Genomic DNA, 20000 nt, shown 5'->3' with positions numbered 1-20000 from the left:
ACACACACACACACACACATACAAGCACACACACACACACACACACACACAGACACACACACAAGCACACAGACACACACACAAGCACACAGACACACAGACACACACAGACACACAAGCACACACACACACACACACACACACACACACAGGCACACACACACACTCACACAGACACACACACACACACACAGACAGACACACACCTCGACTTGAAGCGGACCATTGCGCGACAGCATGAAATACAAAGTACTGAATTCAGTCGAAACATTCATCCATGTTGGCGATATCGCGCCTTGACACTTTGGGGATTGCAAGTTCCCACGCCGCATCCGGCGTTTAGGCAGGGCTGCGCATTTTGTGTGCCTGTGTGTTTTGTTTTGTGTTGTTTGCGACATTGCTTGATTCTTGTGCCGCATGTCATGACACACGTGTGTTACTTCGCTCCCATGTCCCGCGTGTACTTTTGAGCCTAGCACACGGGTCAAAAGTGCCCCGCGACGCTGGAAACCACGAGTAATGTGTTGTGCCTGCTTTGCTCTCCTGCTCTCCACCGGATTTGGACATAGCGTTTACGCGTGTTCCCACAGCTCCCATGCCCACGTTACTTGCTGCGTCGCGACAACCGTCTCCAGCAAATTCTCCCTTGTTTGTTTTGTTTCTGTTGTGTTGGGTGGTCACCCACGTCAGCGTGTTTGGGGTTGGCTTTGTTCTTTTGTCCTTTCGTGTTTTGCTCGGCGGTGAGTTTTGCCCCGATCGTACGCCACCGAAGCAGGAGAAGGGTGTCTCGAAGGCCACCATCCGACGTCGCGAGAAGCGAGCGGTGCGATTATTTGGGCGTCATCGGTTAGGCTGGACAGCAGCAAGGAAGTAGCGAAGCAAAAGTGAGGCTGCGAAGCAATCAATCGCACCTCAAGCGCGTCAACTGCCATGCGGCGTGCACGAGTGGATTCCAAGAAGCAAGCAGAAAAGACGTGACGACCCAGGCTTCTTGACGCAAAGCAACCAAGCAACCAAAAAGGGCGAGCACGCTTCCTGGTGGCGACAACAACAGCACGAGCGTGCGAGCGAGCGTCCACAGCAATCCAACAAGAAGGAGCGCCCATTGCCTTTGCGCCGCCACCAACTACAACAACAACAACAACAGCAGCAGCACGTTTCATCCAACAGCACACAGCGAGACCAGGGTCCTGCCTGACAGCATTGATGCACCTGGGGCAGTGACGATAGACAGCGCTGCCTTGAACTGGTGGGTTGGTTGGTGGGTTGGCGCTGGGTCGTTGCATGTCCATCCTTTTTTGTTTGTTGTTGCTGCCACGTCTTCAACCCCCTCGCATCACTACAGCACAATGTGTCATGTCACAACGTCTTTTGTCACATCATCATCACACCACATGCCACGTCTCAAACGCCTCCAAACAAACGAAGACGATACATTTGCTCTGAGAGAGCCTGCTGAGAGAAACCGTAACAAAACACGAGCCACCCCTGCACCCCTGCCACGCATGACACAACCCCCCAATCGCACCACACAACAACAACGATATCCTTTGACGTTCTCACATACAAACGGAAACGTCAACCCGCCACTGAATTGCCATTTCTCCCCTTGGTGCTCCTGCTGCAGTCTTGCCTTGTCTTCTTGTTGTCCCCCCCTCCTCTTTCATCATCAGATCTCACGACGCAGACACTTGCCGAGCTCCCTGACAACTGTCACAAGACCACAACAGTGCCAAACAAAACAAGGCACCATCATCAAAACAAGGTACGCATCCCACATGTCGCCGTGGCAAGGCCACTCCAAACGCAGAAACGCGCGTGTTGCCTTGCGCCATCTCCGGCCTTGCCTTGAATCACACCGACTAAACACACACGCACCCGGATGCACAAGCAAACACGTCGTTGGAAGTGTATGGCTGCTGGTTGTCCCCCTCTCCCCTCAATCACCATCACCCCACTTACCTCCTCCAGTTTTTTCTTGAGAGTGTCTTGCCTCGCTTCTCCCCCCCCTCCTCTGTTTCGCTTGCTTGCTAGGCTGGCTGGGTTGACCGCCGCCAACGCGCGCCACTTCCGTTGTTGTGTGCCACTTTGTCCTTGCCACACTGCGGATTTTGGTTTCGGTTTCAACTCACACACAACCACGTTGGTTGGGCGTTGGGAGTTGTGTTACCACAGCTGATTCTGCGCTTCCTTTGCTTTGCTTGCTCACTCGCTTGCTTACTGCCGGTCGTCAGCTCGACCTTGTCCGAGCACATCACTCCGGCCCAGCACCCTCATTCATTTTACGCGCTTGCATGCTCCCCCTTTGGTTTTCTTGTGATTACTGCCTACCCTTGCCTTCCCTGCTTGCTTACGACCCGCTTGTCTGCCGGTTCCATTCCAACCAAGGCTCAACCTCCGCACGCTGTGTTGATGATTTCCTTTGTCTCACTTTCACTGCACTTCCCCCCTCTTGTGTTCCACCTTCATTCCACGCTGTGACGCGTGTGTCAACAGCCTTGTCCTCCCGCTGTTGTTCCTCCTCTGTCGCTTGCTTGCGGGTGCTGTTGTTGTTGTTGTTGTTGTGGGCTCAACCCTCTCGCCTCTCCCCACAACACCACCGCCTGGATCTCTCTCTCTCTCTCTCTCTCTCTCTCTCTCTCTCTCTCTCTCTCTCTCTCTCTCTCTCTCTCTCTCTCTCTCTCTCTCTCTCTCTGTCCTTTGCCTATGTGCACCATCTTGTGTGCCATTCCTTTCACGCCAGCAGCCAGCCAGCGCATATTCCCACAGCTGACCCACTCTCCATTCCTGTCACCACAAGCACACAACGCAACAACACACTTCTCCATTCATCGTCTGTTCGTGGCTGGATCTACGCGCGTGCCTGCTCACCCCATACTGCCCCCTTCTTGACGCACTTTGCCCACATCTCCCCTGTGACACTTCCTCCATCAACCGCATCTGGCCGTCGTGATTTGGCTGCTTGACCTTCGGTCCAGCTCCTCTCCCCGGTGACGCACTCGCGATCCTTGCCCTCAAACTACGAGCCCAACCCCCCCCCCTCCCTCACAAAACAACGACAGCCAAGCAGCCACTTTCATCGGTTTGGCTTGTTGGTTTGGTTCAATTTAAGTTGCCTGCAGGCACAGCCGAAACGCGCCATTGTCGCTGTTTGCGCCGGCAGCACACAACCCCGTCTTGGCCTGCTTTTCCCTTGCTGCACGGATGACCTCCTCGGTACCAGGCATCAAGACCAGCATCGCCCCCTCTTCCTCCTCGTCTTCCACCAACGCCGCCGTCGCCAGCAGCTCCAAGATCGCGCGCAGCATGCAAGTCGCCTTTGCCTCTGCGCCCTGGGGTGCCCCAGGACCGTCCGGTTCTTCTTCTGCTGCTTCTGCAGCGACACTTCCCACAGCACACGTTTCCCAGCCACTGGGTGCGCTCGCCCCATCTCCGAGCCTCCCTGCCAGCGAGCCGTTTCCCAAACAACAGCCCACCACCCAGCAACAACAAATACAACAACAAATACAACAACAACAACAACAACAAATACAACAACAACAACAACAACAACAACAACAACAACAACAACAACAACAACAACAACAACAACAACAACAACAACAACAACAACAACAGCAGCAGCAGCAGCAGCAGCAGCAGCAGCAGCAGCAACAGCTCCTTTGGAGGCAACAGACCAGTATGACTGGCATGGTCACCTCCAATCCCGCTTTGCAGCACAACAGCCTGCCGCACACCACCGATCCCTCCATCATGGCAGCTCACATGGCCGCGAGCGCCGCCAGCAGCAGCGGCTTTTTGACCGCAAGACTGCCGCAGCCGGACGTGGGCCTGCTCCAGTTCATGCAGGCGTATCCGCAGCTCATTGACCCCAACGCGCTTCGCCTCGTGAAGGCTGCACCATCATCCGCATCAGCGGCGACGCTGCCCAACGGCTCGGCACCAGCAAGTGCAAGTGCCGGTGCCACCATGCCCATCGCCTCCCTTGCACAGGTGCTGCCCTCCTCTTCTTCTTCCTCCTCCTCCCCTGCTTACTGGCAAGCAGCCATGCAAGAGGCCATCAACCGGCTGTCCCAAGCAACGGCTTCAACTGCGCCAACGGCAAACCCAGCCACACCCGCGTTTCCACTGTCCGCATCCTACATCTCCTCCTCGTCATCCACCTCGGCACCCTCAGCACCCTCCTTCCACTATGCACAGCAACAACAGCGACCACAACAGCAGCAGCAAGTGCCGCAGGCAGCGATGGCGCCCCTGTCCTTGGCTGCCATGTCGCTATTCGCGCGACACGCGCAAGCCGCTGCTGCCAATGGCCAGGTTGAACCAGTGCCCACCCCACCTCCACCACCACTACGTTCGCAAGCACAACAGCTGCACGTAAGGGGCGCCGTCCGCCGTGGTGACGATGATAGCGACGCCAACAGCAGCAACAGCAGCAGCAGCGATGATGATGATGTGCAGATGGTGGGCGGCCGTGTTGAGCAAGCGCATACACGCGGTGGCCGCAGTGGCATTACATCTGCGTCTCCACAGCAGAATACCAATTACAGTCACGGCAGCGATGAAGGCGATGGCAGTGATGGCAGTGATGATGATGATGATGATGTTGATGATGTTGACAACAAGAGCGGTGGTAAAGGCGGTGGCGCGCCTTCGACGACAAAGACACCGCTACTGGCATCAGCTGGTGTGCCTGCATCGACGGCAGCCAACAAGCAGCCCTCCGGAGGGAACGGCAACGCCGCGGCAGCCAACGGCACCAAGGAGGCGACACCTGGGCCCCCTGCTCCACTTGCGCCCGTCACCAGCGGCGAAATCAAGCCTGACCCAGATGGCCCCGCTGCTCAGGAGCCCAGCACCACGGCCGTCAACGGCACCAGTGGCAGCGCCGGTCACAGCAATGGGAAGGCACGCAAAGGAACGGCGTGCCCAGACTGCGGGAAGGTGTTCCGCCACGCCGCGTGGATGCGCAAGCACCGCGTCAAGCACGAGACAGAGGCCAAGCTCAAGTGCAACCGCCCCAACTGCAACAAGAAGTTCAAGTCGCAGACGGCGCTACGCCGGCACATTCGCACGCAGCACGAGAACGTGTACACGTACCGCTGCCCCATCTGCCACAAGGGCTTCCAGGACAGGCGCAAGCTCAACGCCCACCACCGCTCTCACGAGCGCCAAGAAGGACAGGCACAGCAGGCAGCCAGCTCCGTTCTGGGCAAAGAGCTCATTCGTCGCCTGGAGTGGGCTGCCACATCGGCCATGCTGAGCGCAACCAACTGCGGGATGGCCTTTGTTGACATCACCCAGTCGCCCGTCTGCAGCGTCTGCTCCTCCAGCCAGGACGTGCCGTCCTTCCGCTGCTGCCAGTGCAACTCGCGCGTGCACTGGCACTGCCTTGGCGTCGTCCAGCCTCCCTCCGTGCCGCTGCCGAGTCCGCTGTGCCCAACGTGCCTGCAGCTGCGCGCGCTTTCTCCGGCGTCCCTGCTCACGGCCGTCGTTGGCTTTCAGATGCTGCAGCAGTACATGCACCAGCGCGCCTACCGCCTCTGCGGCATCCCCACCGACGCGTGGTCCCTCGTCAACGCGGTGGCGCGTGGCATGGACAACGCCGATCCGCAGAAGCTCTTCCGCCGCGCCTTGCGGATCCTGGCAACGTCGCTCCCACTGGACCACCTCACCAGTGCAGAGTGCACCGCCGTTCGTCAAGCAGCAGCGCAGGCGCTGCAGCACACCGAGATTGTCGTCAACCGCGTTGTCAACCCTTACCACAGCACCCTGCTGTGGGACGCAATGCCGCAAGCGCTGGCGCGCGCGGCTGGGCGCACGTTGCACATTTTCCAGAGCGACGTCGCGCACGGACAAGTCAAGTTGTTTGTGGAGAACGAGGCAGCGAGTGGTGGGCAAGTGGGGCAGGATGCCCCCGGCACCATCTCCCTCATTCGTGCCGGTCACGAGTACCGCTGCCAGTTTTATGACCTTGTTCTGCCCGCCACCCTCTAACTGTGGTGTGTGTGTGTGTGTGTGTGTGTGTGTGTGTGTGTGTGTGTGTGTGTGTGTGTGTGTGTGTGTGTGTGTGTGTGTGTGTGTGTTTTCGGGGGGGGGGGGGTGTTTTTCTGTGCTGCTGTGTTTACGCACCAGCCAGCTGCCCTTCAGTCGGCCGACTTTCCCTTTCTCTGAGTTATTGCTGACTCCCTTTAAGTTTGCTTCCCTGCCCATAGCGAAGTCTTGATGAGGCCATGTGTGTGCGTGCGTGTGTGTGTGTGTGTGTGTGTGTGTGTGTTGTGTGTTGTGTGTTGTGTGTGTGTGTGTGTTGTGCTGCTGGTTTGTTGAACTGGGTGTCGTGTCCTTCTTCACACCTGCGCGTCCGTTCTCTGTTTGCTGACCCTACTTCCTCCACGTTGACCTTCCTCCTCCTCCCCGCAAGCACGCCGTTGTTCATGCATCATAGCTGGAGGCCTCAAGGGGTGCCCTGCTCAGCTCAGCTGCACGAGCACCATTGCGTGTGCCCCGTGCACTTGCAATCGCCCGTCACTCGATGGCCCCCTGCTCATCCCCGTTAGTTTTGTGCTTGCATCTGTTATTCTGCCACTGGACATGCACATGCACGTACACCCTGCCTTGTCATGGGACGCGTGTGATCCACCAGCGAGAAGCAATACACATCAAAGCTTGGTATCAGTGACACGTGACCATACGCGAGTTTGTGCACATTGTCATCACCACACACTTTCGCTGCTTGTTGCCCCCCCCCCCAACACTTCTTTCTCTTCTGGCCGTGACTTTGTTCCCATCACCCACGGCTCTTTGGGTGCCCCAGTTTGCAGACCAAAGGTTGTCTAGTCGTTGTGTAGGCTGCGTGAACACCCGCAAAACGAATATCTGCCAGTGAACGGAATGGATAAACCTCGAAACTTGGCAACGAACAACAATTAGGAAGACACGTGGACTGGTGACGCAACCTAATTTTCACCGATTGGACAACGATGACGTCATGCACAAACATGTGAAATGTGGCACATTTTGGTGTTGTGGCTGGTCAGTGGTGTGATTGTTGATGTTGCTGGTGCTGCGATTGCTGCTTGCTCGGTGATGGTGTGTGTTTGTTCTGCTTCCACTGCTTCTGTCCCCTTTGTTTGCTTGCTGAAATAAGTCACACACACACACACACACAATCACACAATCACACATGCACACGACGACGACGACGGCAAGACACAGAGAAGTAAAGAAGCTGGCTTAGGCAACCAAAGGATATCCCTCCTACTGGCCCACAACACGCACGCACGCACGCACACACGCAACAACAACAACAACAACAAACAACAACAACAACAACAACAACAACAACAACAACAACAACAACAACAACAACAACAACAACAACAACAACAACAACAACAACAACAACAACAACAACAACAACAACAACAACAACGGACCAGGACAGTCCATCAGGGATGGGATGTGTGTCTCAGAGCCACTTGAGGAAATCACGTGTAGCCGGCCAGCACGGCACTCAAGACAAGCGGCACACAGTGGACAGGAAGGTGGTGGTGGGGGGGGTATGCCTAGCCTCAAAGCAAAAAGAACAAGCAGCAAAACAGTAAGCGACACTCGGCACACGCGTGTGAACCGCCCATGGCGAGGGCACCGTCACGCGACAAAACGGTTGCAGAACAGCACTGATCACCAACGCAACACTGCTGGCCAATAGCGGGGTGGATAGAAGAAAGTCGTGCAAACTAGTCCGGGAGGCAGTTTACTGGTCTGCATGCGCCTTTGCAAACTCGATGATCCGCTCCATCGCAGTCATCATCTGTGCCTGCAGGTCAAGAAATGGTGTGTGTGTGTGTGTGTGTGTGTTCGGGGAGGAGAACGCGTGAGTAAAGAGGAGGACGAGGACCAAGCGAAAGGAGTTTTGACCCTGCATGGAGACAACTCCGCACGGCACCACCATTCCCCCTCTCGACCCCAACCACGCGACCGCACGCACACGCACACGCACGCACACACCCACACACACACACCCACCCACACCCACACCCACACACACCTTTGGGATGGTTGTGACAATCCTGAAAAAGTTGGGCGAACCAAAGACTGAAGCCGGCAGGCAGAAGACGCTCTGTTCAGTGATGAGCTTCTGCGTAAAGTCGCGGTCGTCCTTGATGTCCTTGTACATGCTCGGCTCAAGCTTCACCATAAGGTACATGGCGCCAGCGGGCATGATGGGGGTCAGCCCGGGTGCCTGCTCCAGCATACTGCACACCAGCTCTGCGTTCTCCTGTCAGTTGTGTATTGGCGAGGGTGGTGTCAAAGTTTTGCATGAGCACAAAAGCAGACAACCACAGTGAGTGCACAAACACACACACACACAACAGATGTGCAGGCAAAGAAGCAGGTATCACATACCTTGAGGTGGGAGAGTACGGAAGAGAAGAACTCAGGCTTGGTGTCCTTGAGCATGGACGGGATGGCACCCTGCATCAAGCTGTTGGCGCCTGTCGATAGCGACAGGACACACACACACACACACACACACACACACACACACACACACACACACACACACACACACACACACACACACACGCACACACGCACAAACACACACACAGAGGTGACATAAAGCGTGGGTGGGAGTACCACAGCACAACTCATGTGAGGTGAGCACAAAGTCAAGACGGCGAAGAACATCAACCAACCCACCCCCTCCCTTCGCACATGCATGCTCCATGGCATAGCAACACACTTGCCAGAGCACGCCTTTCAGCCGCACGCACGCACGCACCGAGAATGTGCTGGGTCAGCTTGAGGAGGCCAGGGCGAACGTTCTCTGTGAAGGCGTTGACGGGGTCGTGAATCAGCACCCAGCCCACGCGCCATCCTGGCACAAGGAAGCGCTTGGCAAGCCCGCCGCACGACAGCACAGGCACCTGTACACAGCAGTGCAGCGTGAGTACAAGCAACGAGCAGTGGATGGATGGATGGATGCTGTTGTTGTTGTTGCTGCTGCTGCTGTTGGTGTTGTCGAAGTAGGGATGCATCAGGTGTGTGGACACTTGGCCAACAACAATCGCAGAGGACAAAGCAGAGCTTGTTGAGTGCAAGATGCAAAGTGCACTGACGTTGTGGGCAAGGCTGGCGAGGGGCACAAACTTGCGACCAAAGGTCATGTTGGCGTACACCTCGTCGGCAATGATGGGCACCTTGTGGCGTGCAGCGACTGCAGGCAAAGCGAGCAACGCGTGTTCGTACGAAACAGCACAAGGGTGAGTGGGCGAGAGAGGGGGGGGGGAGAGCATGTACACAGACGCAAGAACATCATCACGAGCACGCATGGAAACACCAATAACTGGAACATACACACACACACGTACCTTCGATGAGAGCCTTGATGTGCTCCTCAGAGTAGACGGATCCGCAAGGGTTCGATGGGTTGTTGACGATGATGGCGAGGGTGTTCTCATCAATCTTCGCCTCCATGTCTGCAAGGTCAATCTCCCAGCTCTTGTCGGGCTGAACATGCCAGCAGCGAAAGCGCATAGGCGGTTGCGGCGGGGAGAGGAAGGGGTGTGTGTGTGTGTGCGTGTGTGCGTGCGTGAGCAGACACTGCAGTGGGTATGGGGACGGTAGTTGCGCCCGTGCGTATTACTTGTGGAACAGTGGGGTGTGCATGACAGCCGGGTGCGCAACAGACAGGCTGTGTTGGCACCAAGATGATGCACGTGCCCGTGCAACCACAGAACGCAGGGCAAAGAGCACACGCAGCACGAGCAAGGTACGTACCAGGAGCTGGTATGCGCGCATGTCAAGCCCCTTGGCAATGCCAAGGGTCTTGTACAGGGAAAACCCCGGCTCTGGGATGAGCATGTTCCCGCCAACGCGGTTGAACACTGCAAAGTCGCGTTGGACACGTGAGGAATGCATGTCGTGCACACGAGCCACACACATGAAAGAGCACACAAACAGAAAGACACAGACAGACACACACACATACACAAGTACGGAAAGAATGGACAGGCGCAAAAATTCACATATATGTTTGGCGTTCATAAGATGGGATGATCCGCACCTTCAATAGCAAGGTCAAGGGCGCCCGAGCAGCCGCTGGCAATGACAACGTCCTACAACAACGAATTCCAATGGAGCAGCATCGTGTGTATGTGAGTGCATGAAAGCCAATGGGCAGCAGCGACCTCAGCGGTGGCAAGAGAGGGCATGCGCGCACACACTCTCAGATCCACCCAAAAGCATGCGTGCACACATACACACGTGCACACGCCATTGGCAGATGTGCTTACCTCGAGGTCATACTTGAGGCCGTCTGTGGAGAAGTACTCAGCCAATGCCTTGCGACTGGCAGGATACCCTGACCAAGGGAGGTAGGAGAAGGGGAGGGGGTAAGAAGGTGAGGAGCGGGCAAGCCGAGCAAGCAGACCAGTTCACAACATAAACGAGCAGCCCAGCAAGCAAGCAGGCGCGCAGGCTCAAGCAAACAGCAAACAAACAAACAAACAGCAAACAACAGCAAGCACACACACGCACGCACGCAGACACTGAGACACACAACAAACAAACAAACAAACAAACAAACAAACAAACAAACAAACAAACAAACAAACAAACAAACAAACAAACAAACAAACACGCACACCAACACGAAAAGCTATACCTGCAGAGTGAGGGTAACCGTCACACTTGCCAGACTTGAGCGCTGTTATAACAGCGTTGGTGGAAGCCGGCGACTTTGGAAGGTTTCCAAACACGGTGGGGTCGCCAATGGACAGGGCAATCATCCTCTTGTCGGGGTTGCCCTTGATATCCATCGTGTCCACGAGGTCGCGGATGGGGTTGACCGTGTTCATGGCTGTGAACGAGGCGCGCACGGAAGGCCACTGTCACCCACAGCCGCACATGGCGTTTGTGTCTTGTGTCAGTCACGAAGGCAACGTTAACCAAAACACAACACTAACCATAACCCGTGGCATGGAAGTAAAGCAGTGGAGGCTGGCTGCCCTTCACTCCAACCATGCCCATCCACACCCGACACCCCAAAACTATTGCGAAACCACGTGCGCCTTCAACAACAACATCACCATCATGTCACTCAAAGAGAAAGAAAGCATGAGAGCAAGGACACAAGCCCGTGCGGTGTCCCCCCCCCCACCCCTGCTTTCAACTAGCACGTCGAGCACGGTAACCACCACCACCACACTCTCGTGGCTCACCAGCTCCTGCTGTTGGTGCTGTTGCTCCCCATGGCCGTTGCCGTTGGCTTTGGTGGGAGCCGACTTGGCCTTCTTCGCTGCCTGCTCCATGGTGGTCCCCTCTTGTTGTTGTTTTTGTTTCGCTCGCGTGTAATAAATGCGCACCACCGCATGTTTCGCACAGCAAATTCTCCAAAGCGGCCGTGCGGTGGATAGTGACACTTCTTTCAGCCGTTTCTGTTGTTGTTGGTTTGGGCGCGCACCGGACACATCACAACAGTGCCGAGGCAGTCACACTGGCTGGCGCGCTGCCTGGCTGCCTGGCTCACTCCCAAACTCACTGGCCTGCTGGCTAGCTGGCTCACTCGCTTCACTTGCTGGCTGAAAGTGTCATGGCGAGTGGAAAGGAAGGTGTGTTGTGGTTGAGGAGGAAGGAAGGCGCACTCAGCAGGCGTGCTGTGCTTGGCATGGCGAGCGCAGTGGCCTTGGTGGCAAGGGTGGCGCTGATCCTGGTGAGCGTGTATGTGTGGGAAGACGGCAGCAAGGATCCTGCCAGGCCTGGCAACAGCGAAGGCAGCGCTGGAGGCAGCGGGATCGATGCCGCTCAACACACCACCAGTGGGCCAGGAAGGGTGCAGTACACGGACGTTGATTACCACGTGTTTACCGACGCCGCGCGGCACGTGTGGTTAGGCCAGAGCCCGTTTCTCCGACACACGTACCGCTACACGCCGCTGCTGGCCTTCCTGTGCCTCCCCAACATCTGGCTCTGGCGGCCATTTGGCAAGCTGCTCTTCTCCTGCGCTGACATCGCTGTCGGTGTGCTCATCTACCACCTCGCACCCGACGACGAGGGAGAGCACAGCACTGTGGATGGCAAGGAGAAGGAGGATGCCGACGTCACCGTTACGCAGCAACCCAAACCCCACCAGAGAAACCATGCTCTGCATTCACCACCCGCACAATCAGCTTCGTCAGCGCAAGCACGAGCCTTGTCAACAGCAGACGCACCGGCGTCACCGGTACCAGGGCCTTCACAGCAACAGTTGGCGTTGTTGGCGTGGCTGTGGGTTTTGCGGGATGCAAGGCTGCTGCCGGTCCTGCTGTGGCTGTTTAATCCAATCACCCTCGGCGTATCCACACGCGGAAACGCAGAGTCTCTGATCCTCTGTGTGGTCATGCTGTGCATGTACGCTGCCAAGAAGCAGCACCACGTGCTTGCGGGCGCTGCACTTGGCTTGGCCGTGCACTTGAAGCTGTACCCCATCATCTACAGCCTGCCCTTATTCCTTCAAGCGTCCCCTGCTGCACCATTCTGGCGCATCACTGCTGCCCGTGCCAAGCTCGTCGTGGCATGCATCGGCACCATGGCTCTCACCACAACCTACTTTTACTCCCTGTAAGCCACACATGCGCTGGGGGGGGGCTGTGTCTGTGCTGTGACATGATTGGATTGTGTGTGTGTGTGTGTGTGTGTGTGTGCGTGTGTGTGTGTGTGCGTGTGTGTGTGTGTGCGTGTGTGCGCGCGCGTGTGTGTATGTGTGTGTGTATGTGTGTGCGCGCGTGTGTGGATATGTGTGTGTGTGTGTGTGCCGGCATTGAGGTCGACCACTCACCGCTCCGCTCTCCTGTGCAACGTTGGCTCTTCATGTGGTTGGCCCTGCCACAGGTACGGCTTTGAGTTCTTGCACGAGGCGTACTTGTATCATTTCTCGCGCGGCGATATCCGCCACAACTTCTCCGTGTACTTCTATGCCCTTTATCTCCAAGCAAACACGGCAACACAGCTGTCATTGTGGCAGCGCCTGAGCACGTTTCTTCCACAGGCCATTGTACAACTCTCCACAGCCCTGCGCTTTTCACGAGACATTGTCCTCTGCGCCTACGTCCAAGTTCGTGTGCGCGCATGCGTGTGCGTGTGTTTGTATGCACTTGTGACTGCGTGTTTGTTTGCACCTGCGACTGCGTGTTTGTTTGCACCTGCGACTGCGTGTTTGTGTCTGTTCATATCAGACGGCGTGTTTGTTCTTGTGCTTGCATGCATTTTACGACAATGTTTGCAGGCGCGTGCACACCATTGTCTGTGACGAGATGCAGCACATGACCAAAACTCTCTTGCCCGGTTCATCTACGCGTTTTAAAACTCTCACGCGCTTCCCTGTCTGTTGCGTCTTGTTTGTGCCATGTAGACTGTGCTGTTTGTTGCCTTCAACAAAGTGTTCACCTCCCAGGTGGGTTGGACACGACACTGCTGTTGCGATGATGTCTTTGCTGTTGTTGTTATTCATTCAACAACGACAGCCCGCCCACAACTCTACCATGAATCCCTTTGTTCCCTGTTCCTTATTCCTTGCTTGCGACCATGGCAACTGACTGCGTGTCGGCTATCTTGTGCTCGCGTGTGTTGTGTGCAGTACTTTCTCTGGTTCCTCCCGTTCCTGTGTCTGGTGATTCGCCGCGTCGCTCTTTCCACCATCGTCGCCTGGTTTGCAGCACAGGTCCGCATGCATGTTCCATCGACTCGCCTGTGCCATTGTGTCTGTTGCCTTTGTGCCCCCTTTGTCAGTGGAATATGACGTTCCACATGAGCCATACACACACACACACACACACACACACATCCATATGAGCCACACACACACACACACACACACACACACACACACACACACACACACACACACACACACACACACACACAGGGTTTGTGGTTGGCAATTGCGTACCAGATTGAGTTTCTTGGGGAACCGCTCTATTTATTGCTGTTTGGTGCCTGTGGTGTGCTCTTCATCACACACCTCATGCTCGTGCGTGTGTGAATTCCAGTCAACAACACACTTGGCACAACACACACACACATCACACATCATATCACTCGCGGTATCGTCTTCATGCGTCATGCATGCGTTGGCAGCGTTTTACTGCCCTGGCACAACTGAACAGAATAAGAGACCAATATCCCAAAAACCACGCGTTTGAGAAAAAAGTGCCACTCTGAAACAAATACACACAGCAAAACGAAGCATGCACACAAACACACACACACACACACAGTCTCTCTCCTCCCTCACACACACACACACACACACACGCAGTCTCTCTCCTCACACACACACACACACACACACACAGACACAGAGACAAAATAAACAAGAATCGCGACTCTGGAAAGAAACAAGCAAGTCCATTTCAAAACAAAAATACAGATGCACGCGATCCATCGATCCAACCATCGATCGACCCATCCACCATCATCGTCTCACGTCCTCGGGGCGCGGGTGCTGGGCCTGTGGAGAAGAAGACGGATGTCGTTGAGCTGCTGCGTCAGCCTCTCGTTGGCGCTGTTCACCTTCTCAAGCAAGCGGTCCACCTTCGCCTCCGTGGCATCAATGCGCTCATTGGTTGTCGTCGCCAGCTCGTGCATGTCCCCGCGGAGTGCGTGCAGCACGCCCTGCCACTGCGACGAGTCTGCGCCGCCGGTGTTGCGGCCGCGCGGCAGGAGCACGTGCAGGAAGCGCGGATACCAGTCCTTGCGCTGGAACGCGCTCCTGTCGAAGAAAATCTCCTGCTCGCGGATAATCTGTGCGCGCAGGCGCTGGAACTCCACCACGGCCTTGTCCTGGATGAGCTCGTAGCTGTCACTCATCAGGGCAATCAGCAGGTTCAGCAGCACAATCGGCACGAGGATCATGGTGAGCACCCACACCAGCTTCAGCGGGATGGTGTACGAGCCCGCGGAGAAGTTGAGCAGCTCAAGGTCCGACAGCATAAGTAGCCGGAACATGGTCAGCAGCACGTCGGCCACGTCCTCGTACCCGTTTGGTGCCGGCGTCTCCTCCACCAGCAGCACAAACACGTTGGCGGTGGCGAGCAGCGCAATGCCCAGCACGAGCAGGAACCAGCGCATGCCAACCATAATCTCAATCACCATGCGCACCAGCGGGCCTGTGGAGGAGAAGGCCTGCAGGAAGAACAGGATGCCAAACCAGAACACGTAGCTGCCGATGGCAAAGAAGAAGCGGGAGGTCTTGTGCGCGTCCACAAAGAGCGCAATCACCCCCACGTACGACATGATGATGCGAAGCATGTCCAGCCAGTTCCACACAGACTTGAGGTAGTACAGCCCAGCGCGCTCCATCCACGCCTGGCGAATCTCGCGCACCGCGTGGTATGTGGTCACGGCGAGCAGACACGCGCCCACGACAATGGCTGCGGGCTTGGCCTCGTCTCGCCGGCCCTCGTTGAAGTCGGTTACAGAGGTGCCCTCCAGGTACTGGCCCAGGAACCCCATGGTGACAAACAGGGCCAGGGCGACCATGTACACGAGGAGGTTGCGCAAGTGGATGCGTTGCCCAAAGCAGCGCCAGCGGTACTCCACCAGCATCTGCGGCACAATGCCGGCAAACGTGTCCGACCGGCCCGTGCGCAGCAGCTCGTGCAGGAAGTCCACGCCGCACGCCTCGCTGCCTGCCAAATCGGGAAAGGGGAGCACGAGGTTCTCCACGGTGGTCATGGCCTGCTGGTGCCCAGCATCGTCCGGGTCCAGCAGCGGGGGCGTGGTCAGGCTATTGCGCGTCACCGTCTTCTTGCGCCGCAGCGCCGTTGGCGGGCGCGGAAGAACGGGTCGGAGCTCCACGCGCGTCGTGCTCTCCTTCGCCTGCATGCGAGACCAGGCTGGGTAGTCGAGGTAGTCGCAGGGGCAAAACTCCATGTAGCCGGCGTTGTCCTGCTCGCTGCCCACAAACTCCGACACGGAGAAGAAGGAGATGGCGGCTGCGCTGGAGGGCACGAGCGGGCACGAGGTCATGAGCACCTCCACCAGCGACGGGAACCGCTGCACCAGCCGCGCAAGCTCAATGTGGATGCTGTGGTTGACCTCGGGCGACCAGAACAGGCCCGGCTCGCCACGCAGCGTGTGGCGGATGGCCTGGATGATGAGGTCCACCACCAGTCGCACCGCGTCCTCCGCGTGCGAGTCCAGCGCGGCGCTGAGCAGGGAGCGAAAGTCGATGGCAATGGGCGGGTTGCGGTCCGTGAGCGACGCAATGTTGTCCACGCGGCCCTGCCTGGCGCCCTCGGCCAGCAGCGGCTGCACGAAGCTGAGCGAGTACGCGTCCACGTGCTGGTCCGTGTCTGTGAGGAAGCCGTCCATGTTGGCCTCCTTGTTGTAGGCGACGGTCGGGTAGTCGAAGCACAGGTTGAGCGTGGCGCACCGGGCCTTGCTGCCGACCGCAAGCACCACCACGTCGCTGCCCTTCAGCACGCCGCAGCGCACACGGTCGCCATGCTCCCCAAACGTGCGCAGGCACTCGCCGCTCTGCAGATCCCACACCTTCGCTGTCTTGTCCCAGGACCCGCTGAGCAGGTACTTGCCGTCACGGCTCACGTCCACGGAGTACACGCGGCCCGCGTGCCCGAGCAGCTTGCGCACGGGGGCGCCACCCATGTCCAGGTCCCACAGCACCAGGCTGCCGTCGTCGCTGCCGCTCACCACGAACTTGCCGTCCGGTGTGGCCACGGCCCCGTTCACGGCGTCCGTGTGGCCCTCGAGCGTAAGGGAGCAGCGGCCCGTGTTCATCTCCCACATTTTCACGGTGCAGTCCTCGCTTGCGCTGAGGAGCGTGGTAGGCGTTGGCCCCAGCGACAGGGCCAGGATCTTGCCACCGTGGCCCTGCAGCGTGTGCGTGCATGCACCGTCCGGCCACGACCACAGCTTGATGGTGCTGTCCCAGCCGCCGCTGGCGATGGTCTTGCTGTTTGCGGCGACGGCGAGCGCCGCCACGGTGAACGTGTGGCCCTCAAGCACCTTGATGCAGGCGCCCGTGGCGTTGTCCCACACGCGCACCGTCGTGTCGCAGCTGCCCGTCACCGTGAAGCTGTCGTCGGGGCTGAGCGCAACCCCGCGCACGTAGTCCGTGTGACCGTCAAACGTGTGCACACACGCGCCCGTGGCCAGGTCCCACACCTTTGCCGTGCCATCGTTGCTGGCGGAGACAACGAGGTCTGAGCGCTGGCTGACGGCGACGGCCTTGACGCTTGCCGTGTGCCCGTGCAACACCCGCTGGCGCGCCCCCGTGGCCAGGCTCCACACGCGCACGGACGTGTCCTTGAGGTGCAGCTTGGTGCCGCCGCCGCTGACAATGTGCCAGCCACCGGGGCTGACGGCCACGCTGAGGACCACGTCCGTGTGCCCGCGCAGAACCTGCAGGCAGGCGCCGGTGTGGAAGCTCCACACGCGCACGGTGTCGTCGTTGCTGGCGCTGACGACAAAGAGGCCGTCGTGGGTGATGGCAACGTCGTAGATGTCGTCGACGTGGCCCTTCATGGAGCGCAGGCAGTCGCCCGTGGCCAGGCTCCACACCTTGATGGTCTCGTCCTTGCTGCCGCTGACGATGAACTGGCCGTCTGGGCTGACGACGACGGCGTTGACGCTGCCACCGTGGCCCGTCATCTTTCGCAGGCACACGGTGGTGTCTGCGTCCCACACGCGGATGGTCTTGTCCTCGCTGCTGCTGATGATGAAGGCACCGTTTGGCGAGACGGCAATCCCAAGCACGGCCTCCGCGTGGCCCTCCAGCTTGGCGACGAGGGCGCCGCCCTGCCGCTCGTGGATGCTGACCGTGCCCGTGTTGGAGCCCAAGATGACGTGCTTCGCGTCCGGGGTGATGTTGATGGAGAGCACGGCGCGACCGGCGGTGTTCGCCTGCTTGATGACGGTCTCACACGCGCCCGTTTCCACGTTCCACACGCGGGCCGTGCCGTCCTTGCTGCCGGTCACTGCAAACTTGACGTTTTGGCTGATGGCTGCGCAGGTGACGGCATCCGTGTGGCCCGTGAGCGTGTGCAGGCACTTGCCGGATGGCAGGTCCCAGATCTTGGCCAGGGTGTCTGCGCTCGCGCTGATGATGGTGCGGCCGTCAGAGGCAAACTCGAGCGCGTGCACTGGCTTTGTGTGCTCCGTCAACTGCTTCTTGGCCGGCACGTACTGCTCTGCGCTTCCGCTGCTGCTGCTGCGTGTCATGTCATCGCCGTCGTCCGAAAACCCAGGCGGATCTTCCATCCAGGTGGTTGTGGAGGAACCCCCGTTGTTGGTGTTGAGTGGCTCCAACTCCATGTTGCTTCGTAAATCTCGAACTCGGCCTAACCCAGACCGTCGGCGCCCCATCCACAAACGAAGCTGAGAGTGTCACGTAAGTGTGCGTGAGAGAGGGAGAGAGAGAGAGAGGGCAGGAGGAGGAGGGGGTGTGGCGATCGATCAGTGTTTGTTGCTTGTTGCTTGCTTGTTGCTTGCTTGTTGTTGTGCAGCAGATGCGGCCAGTGAATTAAATGCTGTCGTAAACAGTTGACCAGCCAACAACGCCGACAGCCGATGACAACCACCCCAACCGACCGAGCAACCACCAACAGCTGAGGCCCGTGGGAATGTTCGGGCTGGCTGCGTTTCAAGGGTGCACCTTGACGAAGGTACGTGCTTTTGTGGTTGTTGACATGGTACTGCGCTGGTGCTGCTTGCACCGTGCGTGTGTGCGTTTGTATCAGCTAGGCTTCCTCATCATGTCTTGAGCCTGTCTCGTTTCTCCTGCCTTAGTTTTGTTCTTCTCCCCCAACATCATCATTGTCACGCCATCACCCCACATCGCATCACATCTTTGCTGGGTGTGATTGGCTCCGCAATCCCTGTTCCCGATATGCCTTCCAGGTCCTGTTGGCCTCGTCAGGCCTGTCGACGTGGCTGTGCTTGTCGCGCGTTGGTGGCGCAGCCTCACAGCACCTGTGTCAATCGTTTCCCGTGCGTAGCCTGACGGTGTTGTTTATGTCTGTTTGATGATGTTTGTGTTGTGTTGTGTTGTGTTGTGTTGTGTTGTGTTGTGTTGTGTTGTGTTGTGTTGTGTTGTGTTGTGTTGTGTTGTGTTGTGCTGTGGTGTGGTGTGGTGTGGTGTGTTGTGGTGTGGTGTGTTGTGTGGCACTGAATGTGGCTTGGCGTGCAAACGGTAGGACGAGCGTCTGCGGCCTCACGATGCAATGTTCGAGCTTTACAAGGTCGCTCACACACATACACACACACGCACACACGCACACACGCTCACGCACACACACGCACACACGCACACGCGGCTGGATAGGTGAGCAGCTTAGCATACCCGTCTTACCCAAGCTTGTTGATTGGCAGCGTATGCCTGCTTGCTTTCCGGCAGTTGGAGCGCTACTTGGGTAGCCGCAAGTATGGGGTACGTCACGGGCTGCACATGCTGATACAAGGGCAACGTGGCAATGTGCTCGGTGCTCGGTGATGGTGTCTCCATGTGCCTCTTGACCCCTACGCTGAGGTACATGCTCGCTGCAACACAATGACCGTCTCACGGACCTCATGCCACCTACCCCTGCACCCCTGCACAGGCTGCCGTACTCTTGTTGCTATCACTTGTGCACGTCCTAAAAACGGCCGCGTTCACCGCAGCATCCACAGGTTTGCATGTGTGTGTGTGTGTGTGTGTGTGTATGTGTGCGTGGTTGCTCGAGCTTGCGCCGTTTTCGTTGCTGTGTGTTGAAATGGTGGAGACTTACCACGCACCCTGTATCTCACCCATCGTCCACTCCAACCCTGTTTGTGTGCGTACTTGTACAGGCCCCATTGCTGTTGTGGCGGCGCTTGGCCTGTTGTATCTGCAGTACGTGCCCTCTGGCGTGGATGTTTCGCTGTTTGGCGTTCGATTCAGCGAGCACGTATGGGTTCCCGCCAGCTTGGTCCACCTCCTCTTGGCGGGTGGTGCTCTTCCGCAGGACGCTTTCACC

General features: G+C 57.6%; 6 protein-coding genes across 6 annotated transcripts in view; 3 read left to right on the top strand and 3 right to left on the bottom strand.

The window, feature by feature from the left end:
• PTSG_02438 (uncharacterized protein) overlaps positions 1-226 on the bottom strand; it is a gene marked incomplete at its 5' end in the record, with an annotated part of 3063 nt that extends 2837 nt beyond the window's left edge. The window contains one exon of the mRNA XM_004996874.1: positions 207-226. Within this exon, the coding sequence (XP_004996931.1) occupies positions 207-226 (20 nt within the window). The remainder of the gene's footprint in view (positions 1-206) is intronic.
• Positions 227-277: 51 nt separating this feature from the next.
• On the top strand, positions 278-1866 carry PTSG_02437 (uncharacterized protein; the record flags this gene model as incomplete). The annotated part of the gene is made up of 5 exons (XM_004996873.1): positions 278-337; positions 776-823; positions 1055-1187; positions 1674-1765; positions 1795-1866. 5 exons carry the CDS (start codon positions 278-280, stop codon positions 1864-1866), a joined length of 405 nt encoding a protein of 134 aa, XP_004996930.1.
• A 1226-nt stretch (positions 1867-3092) lies between these two features.
• PTSG_02436 (uncharacterized protein) lies at positions 3093-6038 on the top strand. The gene has a single exon (XM_004996872.1). It carries the CDS (start codon positions 3205-3207, stop codon positions 5995-5997), a length of 2793 nt encoding a protein of 930 aa, XP_004996929.1. The 5' UTR covers positions 3093-3204; the 3' UTR covers positions 5998-6038.
• Positions 6039-7756: 1718 nt separating this feature from the next.
• On the bottom strand, positions 7757-11344 carry PTSG_02435 (tyrosine aminotransferase; the record flags this gene model as incomplete). The annotated part of the gene is made up of 11 exons (XM_004996871.1): positions 11229-11344; positions 10673-10895; positions 10302-10369; positions 10073-10124; positions 9787-9893; positions 9378-9516; positions 9126-9223; positions 8789-8933; positions 8410-8498; positions 8051-8281; positions 7757-7819 (listed from the first exon to the last, which is right to left on the bottom strand). The coding sequence occupies exons 1-11, from the start codon at positions 11316-11318 to the stop codon at positions 7757-7759; spliced, it is 1305 nt and encodes a 434-aa protein (XP_004996928.1). The 5' UTR covers positions 11319-11344.
• Positions 11345-11568: 224 nt separating this feature from the next.
• Positions 11569-14172, top strand: PTSG_02434 (uncharacterized protein). The gene is made up of 5 exons (XM_004996870.1): positions 11569-12606; positions 12877-13099; positions 13397-13438; positions 13622-13705; positions 13910-14172. Exons 1-5 carry the CDS (start codon positions 11600-11602, stop codon positions 14024-14026), a joined length of 1473 nt encoding a protein of 490 aa, XP_004996927.1. The 5' UTR covers positions 11569-11599; the 3' UTR covers positions 14027-14172.
• A 121-nt stretch (positions 14173-14293) lies between these two features.
• On the bottom strand, positions 14294-18520 carry PTSG_02433 (WD-40 repeat protein). The gene has a single exon (XM_004996869.1). It carries the CDS (start codon positions 18370-18372, stop codon positions 14467-14469), a length of 3906 nt encoding a protein of 1301 aa, XP_004996926.1. The 5' UTR covers positions 18373-18520; the 3' UTR covers positions 14294-14466.
• Between the last annotated feature and the right edge of the window lie 1480 nt (positions 18521-20000).

Source organism: Salpingoeca rosetta (genome assembly GCF_000188695.1).
Source record: "Salpingoeca rosetta unplaced genomic scaffold supercont1.5, whole genome shotgun sequence".
Classification (NCBI taxonomy): Eukaryota; class Choanoflagellata; order Craspedida; family Salpingoecidae; genus Salpingoeca; species Salpingoeca rosetta.
The sequence above is the reverse complement of the archived record's forward strand: the minus strand, read 5'-3'. Positions and strand labels throughout refer to the sequence as shown.

Excerpts from the sequence above, each read along its gene's own strand:
- PTSG_02433 (XM_004996869.1), bottom strand. The coding sequence starts at position 18,372 with ATGGGGCGCCGACGGTCTGGGTTAGGCCGAGTTCGAGATTTACGAAGC.
- PTSG_02434 (XM_004996870.1), top strand. The coding sequence starts at position 11,600 with ATGGCGAGTGGAAAGGAAGGTGTGTTGTGGTTGAGGAGGAAGGAAGGC. Across the intron at positions 12,607-12,876 it reads ACAACCTACTTTTACTCCCT|GTACGGCTTTGAGTTCTTGC; the intron begins GTAAGCCACACA and ends GCCCTGCCACAG. Across the intron at positions 13,100-13,396 it reads TCCTCTGCGCCTACGTCCAA|ACTGTGCTGTTTGTTGCCTT; the intron begins GTTCGTGTGCGC and ends TGTGCCATGTAG.
- PTSG_02436 (XM_004996872.1), top strand. The coding sequence starts at position 3,205 with ATGACCTCCTCGGTACCAGGCATCAAGACCAGCATCGCCCCCTCTTCC.